This window comes from Barbatula barbatula (genome assembly GCF_947034865.1).
Source record: "Barbatula barbatula genome assembly, chromosome: 1".
NCBI lineage: Eukaryota > Metazoa > Chordata > Actinopteri > Cypriniformes > Nemacheilidae > Barbatula > Barbatula barbatula.
Genome location: NC_136766.1, coordinates 26,292,252 through 26,302,969, shown reverse-complemented (window position 1 = coordinate 26,302,969; position 10,718 = coordinate 26,292,252). Strand labels below are relative to the sequence as shown.

General features: G+C 39.1%; 1 protein-coding gene across 3 annotated transcripts; it reads right to left on the bottom strand.

The window, feature by feature from the left end:
- Window positions 1-9: 9 nt before the first annotated feature.
- On the bottom strand, window positions 10-4,735 carry zpax4 (zona pellucida protein AX 4). 3 transcript variants are annotated; one of them, XM_079451691.1, is made up of 20 exons: window positions 4,534-4,735; window positions 4,381-4,463; window positions 4,181-4,270; window positions 3,968-4,095; window positions 3,717-3,857; window positions 3,094-3,168; window positions 2,847-3,017; window positions 2,681-2,777; window positions 2,360-2,583; window positions 2,126-2,279; window positions 1,842-2,050; window positions 1,613-1,730; window positions 1,327-1,532; window positions 1,136-1,253; window positions 780-949; window positions 576-673; window positions 401-507; window positions 204-324; window positions 135-158; window positions 10-68 (listed from the first exon to the last, which is right to left on the bottom strand). In XM_079451691.1, the coding sequence occupies exons 1-20, from the start codon at window positions 4,554-4,556 to the stop codon at window positions 62-64; spliced, it is 2,364 nt and encodes a 787-aa protein (XP_079307817.1). In that variant the 5' UTR covers window positions 4,557-4,735; the 3' UTR covers window positions 10-61. The 3 variants fall into 3 exon arrangements, with proteins under 3 accessions (XP_079307817.1, XP_079307818.1, XP_079307816.1); XM_079451692.1 differs by having other exon boundaries at window positions 4,381-4,440; window positions 4,534-4,656; XM_079451690.1 differs by having other exon boundaries at window positions 135-324.
- Between the last annotated feature and the right edge of the window lie 5,983 nt (window positions 4,736-10,718).

Here is a 10,718-nt window from a genome sequence, read left to right as displayed (position 1 = left end):
ACCAGAAAGCAATGCTTAAGAACAGGTTTATTAAATATTTCAAAATGTATAAAATTATCCATTAGGTCCTGAAACAGAAAGGGAGAAGCGTTACACTGTGCAGCTGAAGCAGAAACCAAAAAAGTGACGTTTACCTAGTTTGGCGGAATTTGTGCTCACTCAAAGGAGAGCTCCACTTCACCACACGCACATGATCAGCCGGCATGGTCTGCGCTGGTTTTTTCGGTCCGTGTTGGTGTCTTTCTTCAGCAACCAGGTTTGCTCTTTGAATCGAGGGCTTTGTTTGTTTTTGAAGTGACATGGGATTAAGCATTTGGGGAAGAACTAAAGAAAATGATACCATGCATGAATGACAGATGCATTATAGCCCAATGGCCAAATAACTAACAAGTTAACTAACCTGTCACAGGATCCTTGAGTTCAGTTGCTACAGTCTCTGCTTTGAACTTCCGGTCCACAAACAGGCTTTCAGTGCCATGCACTGGGTAAATGCACCTCACAGTCATCCTGATTACATAAAGCAGCAGTAGGATCACTTCAGAAGCAATATAACAATGATACAGTGGTCTACATACCTGTATGCAGCATCTCTGGTTATTACTGGCTTGCTGACAGTAGAATACAATCTGTGAAATATGATCTCATTTTCATAAATCACATACTGCTGATCAATCTAAAGGGGAAAAGAACGTATTAAATAAGGCGCTTCCGAAATCTGGTGACAATGCAGTGACAAACGCAATACAGAAGAGTATGGAACAGTTGCAGTTGAGATCCACCTGAACTCTAGTTCCACAGGTGTTAAGCCCAAAAGAAAACAGAACTTTTCTGTCATCAAACTCCAAGGGTCTGCAGCTGGTGTCCAATAGTGTGGTCCGGGCAGGGTCAATAGAAGGGACAGCTTTTGTGATATCACCAACCACAGTCAGAACACCCTCAGTGGAGCAAACTACAAAAGGAGAGATGTGAGACTGACATTCATTTAAAAATTGTTCAATCTACATGAGGGTTTAAGACTAAGCACCACATGAGCCTTGGACCCATATATGCAAATCAAACTGACAATGTGCTCGAGTAATCAAATCTATTGGAGTTTGTGAACTTTATAGGCGTCCAAGAAAAACAGTCTTGGTACCCAAGAGTTCAGTGGTTTGGAAGAGGCAGCGTTGTGCTGAGGACTGCTCAATTGACAGGGTTTTAGCATTTCTGGTTTGTACTTCAAAAGAGGCGTAGAAATGTTGCAGATTAATCTCCTACAAAAAAGGAAAATGTTATTATACAAAGTCTCAATGCTAGTCAAAAACACTAAATTGGGATTTACAAGACCTCATAGACGTATCCACTTGTAAACAGAGGGACATCCAGGATGAGGGTGTTGCTGTTATTGTTCATAATGTAACCCCTCTCAGACGCCAGCTGCTCAGACAGAGGAAAGCGTCCAATAGCAAAGTCCCACAAGTAGTCATACTCGCGATGGTTCCTCTGGAAGCTTATGCCATTGTCTGAACACATGCTGTCAAATACTGGAGGCACTGTTGGAGAGAAACATTTATTTAACCATAACAGTAAATTTAGTCACAACAGTATTTCAAAGAATTGGGGGAAATCTTACAGATGTCACGGAATAAAGCCATCACAGAAGAAAGGTGGTAGTAAGCTTCCCCCTGAGGCATGATATTTAAAGTCCAGTTAATTTCCAGTATGTACTGAAAGAGTCCCTCAGCGATGTACTGGAAAAGAGACGACAAGTAATTCCCCCGAGATTAGCACTTAAAACAAGTGGTTTAAAGTCACCCTACTTGGGTTACGGAAAAGAGTTCACACCAGTGAGTGATACACACCAGTTTTTCCACTACAGCCTTATCAAACGGAACTCGCAGGATATAACCAAATGTATTATTTTCCTGTGGGATTCTGGTAATTGAGTAACCCATCTGCACCGCAGTTAAGACTGAATACTCCTGCCCATTTAGAGTCACGGAAACCAGTTCGACATCAAAAGGGATGTTACCCAGAAAGACCGTGAAGGCTCGTTCTTCAGGTGCAGTTTCTAAAAGAGAAAGTCCACACCATACATTCAAAGTCAGTCATAACAGCCCTTTAAAAACCCATAAACTCAACTTACGGTTGACTGAAAAGGGGGGATGAGCAATTGGGGGAGTAGCCATTGGGCGAAGTACATTTTGCCTGGTCCTCACACCACTGTGGTCCACAAACACTTGCTCATAGGCCAGCTCTACTGTATATAACTCATGATATACATTGTCAATCACAAAGCTCTGTGGGTGAATGCATTTAAAGTGTTTTACACTAACAAGATGAATACAGGTTCCATGCATAAATTTACGGATTGCAGTACCTTTCGGACCCCTCCTTCTGCAGCAAAGGGGATACTGCTGTTTACAGTATCCTCACTGACTGTCACGGCATAGCCTCTGTCTTTAGCTGCCTGTTCGTTAATGACCTGGCCATCAACCTGGATGCCTATATACTCGCTCATCAAATCTGAGGGGCCAATAAGCAATGGAGTCATCACTGCAGGGGTCTTCCAGTGAAGTCGGTGGCCATCAAAAGATCCCTGATCTGACATGAAATACAATTTATGCCATAGTAAGAGTGGGCCAAACAAAAAGCAAAGCCCAAATAGCTTGTCAGTGTCACTTCATTCCAGCTAACACACCCAGTGAGCAGGCAGCAACCAGGTCTACCATGACCACAGTCCAGCTCTGTCTGAAAAACACTGTGGCCTGGATCACTTCAACCGCAACACCATTGACCTGAAACACATGATCAGTTACATAGTACAGGAACTTTGAGCGCGAAAAATGCAACTTGCATCTTGTTACCATTCTGAAGGAAGCATGAGGTTGTCCAAAGGATGAACGGAAGACAATCCGGCCTGGTGTGAGCATTATAAAGTAGCCCTGGTTAGCAACATCTTCAAGCGACATGACTTCAGGCTGTTGGCCCTCTGCTTGTAGCATAACCTGAATGGCCTCCACAGCAGACTGTTGAGCCTTCAAACAATGCAAACAATTAAACTGCTCCTACACACAAATCTACTAAATCCAACAAGTCAAACCAGCCACATACCACAGAGAAAGCTGCAATAAAGTCACTTTTAACAGCACCAGGATAAGGGCAGGGAAGACCACTTTCAACAGATACCTGGGTCGGGGCACAAAAAAAATAAACACCATATCTTTATTTTTACATAGCACCTTTTAAAGCAGCCTCTCAGGGCACTTTACATAAGTAGAAAACCAAATACATAGAATAAATAAAACGACACCATTAAAAAAAGCTAACCCAAAAAATATGTTTTAGGGTTTGAAAATGCTTAGTCTGAGCATCTCTGATATGGTAAGGAAGCGCATTCCAGTCCAGGGCACAGGAAGAGAAGGCCATGTCACAAACAGTTCGACTGTTCTGTGGAACAGTCACCAATCCTGCCCGAGATACCCAGGGGTATAAGGAGTCAAGAAATACTGGGGGCTAGACCATGAAGTGACAAAAGGATTTAAAAAAAAAATCAACAAAGAAACAGACAGAAAGCCAATTTAAGGTCTGCAGCATTGGCGTAATGGGTTCATTTCTCCTGACACCAGTGAGAATTCTAGCTGTGGCATTTTGCACAGATTTCAGTTTGTAAAGTGCAGAGTACATAAAGCTACAGTACCAACATGTACAAAACAACGAAGTGAAAAAACCCTCACCTCCATATAGTTCTCCTCACAGGTTACTTCTCTTGGATAAAAAGGTGGAACTGAACAAGTCTTTGAAACATTGACAGATGATTCCTTGCCCATCTGCTCTTCAATTATCATTCTAAACTTGAAGGTGAAAACCTCATCATTCTGCAATGAAGTAACCAATATAGTCAGCAGACTGAATCTTGCCACGTATATACAGAATTTACAAGTTACAGAACGGAGTTTCACATGCATCCATCAGGATTTTCTGGTACCTGATTTTCTGTGTGACAGGAGAAGTATGAGGCTCTTAGCACAGCACGGCCAACCAGAGGCTGAACGGAGTAGGTGTAACCGCATTGGGCCCCATAGTACTCCGTGATAGGATACAAACCTCCGCCATCTAAAAACAAACTCTCAGCTTTAAAACACTGCAATTATGAATTCAGAAGCACACTGAGAGAAAATATCCCCAAATTAAAACCCACCAACTGCCTCAAAACGAGGTTCATTGCCAGAGGGTGGGAGATCTATGGAGATAAATAGGTGGTGGTCTCGGCACTCAACGATAACGGGAACTGGGAGGTTAAAGAGAAAGAAAAAAAGTTTGATGCAAACAATTTTAGTTTTAGATTTAGAAACGTTGTGATGAAGTAACAAATTTAATCAACGGTGTTAAAGATCTCACTCTGTGGCAGTTTGGGGGACTGCTGCAGTGAGCTTATTGGCTTCCATAAGACACAGGTTACTGCACATAGGAGAAGTAGGCTTCTGTAAAAGAAAGAAACAATGTAAAGGCATGCTGGATTGCTTTAAAGTATCAAGAACAACAAACATTTACCCTGAAACAAAGCCAATAGCCATGACCACTGATTAACTGCAGTGTCTGTAATGTGATAGTCAAAAGCACTTCCAAAACACTACACCAACACAAAATATCCTGGCCTAAACAGCTAAGACTATCAAAAGTAACCAGACTAGATTTTATTTATGTTATGTTAAGGGACTTGTTAGGGATGGCATTTGTTTGATTGGCCACTTGAATTGAGCATAAATTAGCTAATTTTCTTATTAGCTGCAGTCTTAATTGATTGTAAAGCTCCGCCCACTATCAAGACTAATCTTTCTGAAATGCACCACACAGATGGTTTAACTGTGTGTTTTTTCTCCTGTTTTTCAAATAATAAAAAATGTTGGTTGAGGCATCAGTGCTATTACTACAATTTATATTGATAAAAAGATGTGCGTTCATACAGTCTTTAAATCCTTAACTCCTGCCATTTAAGAGGTAAGAGCAGTTATCCAAATTATACATCCTGATGCGTTTGCAGTTTTCAGGAGTGAAATGAAAAATGTGATTGACTTGAATTAATGATAGCCTACTATAGTATCGTTGTGTTTTGAAATGACAACAGCAAGTGGTTTAAACTCGTGGATGTATTTTAATTATTTTCAGAAATCACCGTGAATTGATTATATAAAATGATACAGCGCAAACAAAAAGTTTTACAACAAATAATTCACTCTCCGTTAATAATTGCCCAAACATGTTAAGGCAATGATTGAGTCTGTGTAACGACGGTCTATCCACGAGGTGGAAGCAGAGGTTCATACATGATGTGCGGAGACGATGGGGCTCGTGTCGTCATGATTCTTACTAGTTTCTCAAAACCTGGAGAATTTAGTTTATCTTGTCATTATTACACGAGATATTGTTTTCCCCGCTGCATGGTTCAAAGCATTAATTAGAGAGTTAACTTTTTTTGTAATACATTAAAAAAATAAAGACAAACAACAAGGACCAAACCCAAGAACACACAATAATAAAAAGGCTGATGAAAGAATTTTGCACCTTTGATATACATATAAATATGTATATGTGGCCTGCACAGTTACAGTTTGGAAGCCTGCACATAACATTAGCCTCAGCAGAGAGGACCCTTGATCTATCTTTGAACACATGGCGCCGTTTCACCAAAACCTATAGGGCAGGGTATTCAATGGTATATGTTTCAATGTTTTTTTTTAATAAATACATATTTAATCAATTTAGCCCAGTTGGATAATACTGTATAAAGCTGATATTTTATCAGGCCATTTATTTCATATTTTGATTTATGTATGTATAGGCTCTGTGGTTTTAGGGGAAAGCCCTCTTAAGTCTGATAATTAATATTGGTAAATATAAAACCACTGATAACATGCAAACAGCAAATGTAATGTAACAGTCATAAACAGAAAACTGGCTAGCAAATGAACCTTTCCATGCCATTGTCATCTTTTTCTGTTTCATGGCAGAACTACTTGTATCTTTAAATAATTGCCCAAATAAAACGTTGTCATAACAAAATGTGAACCTACTTGTGAAAACCTTCATAAAATCATCCTTCATAAAATCATCCTTCATAAAATCATCCTTCAGAATATTATGTGAAAATGTAACAATACACTCAATATTGACTGAATGACCAATTCACTATGACCAAAATCATAGTGAAATCGATGCTTGAAATTAATATTTGATGCTTGTTATAATAATCAATTCGATCATGAGATGTTAGCCTGGGTTTTCACATCTCGCAAATGTTTACATGCTGACTTATAATGCTAATGCTAAATGTAGATTAAAAACATTATGGTTAATAAAATATCACAAATCTGGTTGAAAGGTTGGAGACAAATAGCAAACAGACTGACGGATACAAAAGCTTTAATAGTCGCTGCATTTTGTTTACTTTTGTGTGTCTCTACACTAGTGTTGTTCAAATAAGCACGTGTTTGCTGCACTTCTTGCTTTGGCGGGAGAGAAGCTGCGCGCGCGGAGCGGAAAGGGTTAAAATGAAGCGCGTTTGGCGCTAAATAAAGGAATTCGAAGATATAGCGGCAAAATATAAATTGCATAATTGTTCCTGAGAGCGTTTGTGAAGACGCGCGGCTCAATTTAAACAACCAAAATAGCCAAAAGTCTGGCGGTCCGGATGGAACACAAATGTCCGGATGTCATTTGTTCAGGTTCAAGTAGCATAGTTTGGAAAAGGAAGAATCTCTAGAATAAATTAAGTACAGTCGGGAACGGACCCTACAGTTATAAAGTGACGCTCGTCTGTTCAATTCAGCGCAGAAGATAGGTCACGTGACGTTAGGCCACTCGCATGCAAGGAGTCCCTCTTTTGAGACGCGGTGAACTGATTAGAACTTTTATTAGTTTCATTTCTGACATTTTGCTAGCACGAATAGGGCCACCATTTCAAAAGGACCGATGCAAGGATGCAGGTTAATGTTGTTCAACTGATATTCCCTTTTTCCCAGCAAACACTGGTCCGACGGCGAAAATAGTCGCGGTAGGACGGCACAAATCGACAAAAATTTGTGACATAGAAAATGTCCTAAAAATGCATTCAGATACATGTGTACATGTCAACAGTTCTCTAGGGTTGCATTTATAATTGTTCTTTTGACTTTAGCTTCGTGTAATTCCGAATCGGTTGTGAGAGGACGTCCTCCGGTGACGTCATTTACACGTGCATTTTAAGTCCATCATGACCCTATTCTTATAAAATGTATAAAAGCAATTTTTTTGTGTACAAACGTCCACTGACGTCCTTAACACGTCACGCAACACTCACTGTAAAAGGCAGGAAATCTTTTTTTAATACACGATCATTTGTATTCATCTAAATGAGATTAAAGACAAATTATATTTGTAAAGCGCCCCGTGTTGTCAAGTGATTACAAAGCCAATGCACTGTTGTCGTTATTCGAGACGTTTTCTGTAGGCCTACAGTACAATTGTATTACTTTTATGAAAGTTATATACATATGAATCAGATATAATGTTATAAATATTTCCTTTGACAATTTAAAGTGGATGATTGCAAAAGATTTACTGCCAAAATCCGTTGTCCACACACTAGTCAAGTTGGAGGCGGAAGTTGGTTCGCCAACAAACTCTAAAGAAGAAGAAGACTCGAGAATTGTGGTTTGGTTTATTTCGAAAGCGAGTATTAAAATACTACTGTTGGGTAAGTACATTTTGTATTGTTTTATTAATGTGTTTTACATGTTGGACACGAAGGAACTGAAAAAAATTATGCGCACATTGTCAACTGCCATGTAGCTTGAGTTACAAAACCATGTTAAATGCCTAAATGGTGAACATCAGTACGAGGGGTGGTGGTCAATTTGAAACGAAGCCATTCAAAGCTACACTGTGCAATTCAAGGTAATTTGGGTTTAATGACATTGCAAAAATCTCTTGTACTTTGTCTATTATTAATTTATGTCATTTTCATTTTTCTATTAAGTGGACTTCTCTGTAAAAACATCTGGTTTTACCGGAAATGCCACTTTCACCAAGTTTACAGGGTCTTTCCTAAGGGCACCACAGTGGCATTGAAGACGGAGGGGCAAATGCAGGTTTTTTTTCACTTATATATTCCTGGTCAAAATCTAGACTCTAAATAGAAGATGTAGACTTGCCTTAATCCAGAATGGCGGCTATTTGTTGAAGTTCATCTTTCAAACCTCTTCAGGTGCTTTTACTACCCTTAAAAGATTTTTTTCTAGTGTTATTAGTGTCTTTTATTGACATACGGTTATTCTAGAGAAGAATAAAGTGTTATACATGTTAACTACTATCTTGTATGTATTTTAAATTTAGTTAAATTGGAACACCTGAGGCATGCTGGGGCTGGTGGATATAAAAATGAGCCATAAACAACTTTCACCGACTCAAAGACATTTTGTTAACCACAGTCCAGTATTTTGTTGTTTACTTGTTTATGGCAAGCCATACTACAATAGTACAACTCTTTGTGTAAATGGACGAAATACCCACTGGGATTGAGAATATTGTAAGGTACAGAAATTACTACATGTGAAGGGTCACAGTGAATTTTGTCTGAATGGTGAGAAACAAAATAGTTGTAACAAATAAGTTTAAACAAATAAATATTTGTTTGCCATCTAGAATCACTGCAATATATACGTTTTTAGTCTATTGGATAAAAGCAGAACATGCCATACTGGCCAGTTATAAAGATTCTCACATAAAAGGTCAAGTAGTGTATAAGATATATTTGTGGCTATTGGCCTGCTTTTCATAAGTTAAATAAAATGTATACGGTATTCTGCTGTTCTTCTGTATTGTGTAATGAGGATTTCCACATGAGCAAGAAAAAGAAATGGTCAGAAGCAATTATGGTGGGAAACCGTCACACAGCATACTTTATTGTTATATTCTGAGAAATGTATTTCACATGGTAAAACATAACTGGACTCATTCGATTGCTACACTATTTTGACTAACAGCAGGACTATTCTGACTATACCAGAAACAATGTGTCCGAGTTCCGGCAGAACATATTTGTAACTCTACTAGACAATATACATTCCACCAATGTTCTTCTGGCAGCATTGTAGGACTGCTGCTATTGTTGTTACTTCCTGTTGTGGGCACCAGGATGACATCACTTAACTTGATTTGTACAATGGAGTCATATTTATTCTGACTTACAGTCTAATGTCAATACCGCCATCCCTTCCAAGCTAATCGTCAAACTTGGAAACCTAGGTATTAACAACCCTACCTGCAACTGGATTATGGACTTTCTGACGAACAGGCCTCAGCTTGTTAGGTTAGGCCACATCTGCTCCACCACCACCACCACCACCCTCAACACTGATGTACCACAGGGCTGGGTACTGAGCCCCTTTCTCTACTCCCTTTTCACACTCGCCTGCAGGCCTTTGAACGGATCTAACTCCATCAAGTTTGCAGACGATATAACAGTGATTGGTCTCATCAGCAACAACGATGAGACTGCATACAGGGAGGAGGTCCAGCACCTGGCCACATGTTGCTCAGACAACAACCTGCTCCTTAACACCTCCAAGACAAAGGAGATCATCGTGGACTTCAGGAAGGCGAAAGGAGGCACACACGACCCCATCCACATTAATGGGATGGCTGTTGAACGTGTTTCCAGTTTTAAGTTAAGTTTTTAATATAGTGATCTGTATATATTGTTCATAGTATATACCTACTGTCATATTTTCATAGAACATACCTACTGTAAAATATTTTCATAATCCATGCCCACTGTATAATATTTTCTCAATATTGTATTCTGTATTTATTCTAACTGTATATCCTGCACTTGCTAATTGCACTTCTGGTTAGACTTAACTACATTTCGTTACACTGTACTTGTATATGTGTAATGACAATAAAGTTGAATCTAATCTAATCTTATGTCCAGCTATAGTCAACACAGCTTCTGATCTTCTTTTGGATATAGCCTACTTTAAAATGAGAATATTATATATTCCAATTTTGGGATTGTAAATGTGCTATGCTTGTTAAATTAAGCGTTAGCGCTCAATTACATTTATATAAACAGTAAATGGAGTGAAAACAAAAGGTAATGAGGCGATAAATGTGAAAGGGATTTAACCATGAATTCTCAAACGCATGAGTTTGATCATTTTTTCTTAATTATATTATAGGCCTATTATTATGATGATGCTGGGCGATTTTGGTAAACTGCCATAAACCAAAATGATGGGAATATAGACTAGTATGATTTTTTGCGTTTTGTCTGTAGGAGTGTAACTCGCAGATGATCCCTTGCGAGCGGTCGAAGCGTCTGCACAACGAACAGCGCAAGAAATCAGAATTAAGACGTTGACATCGGTACACCAGAACTCGGGGACGAGAAAAACATCAGGAGGATGGCTAGATGATCTTTTAACAATTGTCCAATACCTTGTAGAATCGAGAGGCAGAGTGCTTATTGAGATGTGGATTTAAGGCGTGACACTTGCAGGGATTCTGCTCGATTTAAACGTATTTCATTCACAGCAGATCGAATTTATATTTCTTCGGTAGGCATATAAACATGAGTTCCGGTGTAAGTATGTGAAATGCTCGTAATTACATGCGACTTTACAAAATGTCTAGGCTAGGCTGCTTTGCCTAGTAACGGGCAATCATCTATCATATAATATCCTTAAAACCTGTTTATT

Coding starts and splice junctions, on each gene's coding strand:
- zpax4 (XM_079451690.1), bottom strand. CDS start 4,556: ATGGCTATTGGCTTTGTTTCAGG. Junction 950..1,135: donor CCAAACCACTGAACTCTTGG/GTACCAAGACTG, acceptor CTCCTTTTGTAG/TTTGCTCCACTGAGGGTGTT. Junction 325..400: donor ACTCAAGGATCCTGTGACAG/GTTAGTTAACTT, acceptor CATTTTCTTTAG/TTCTTCCCCAAATGCTTAAT.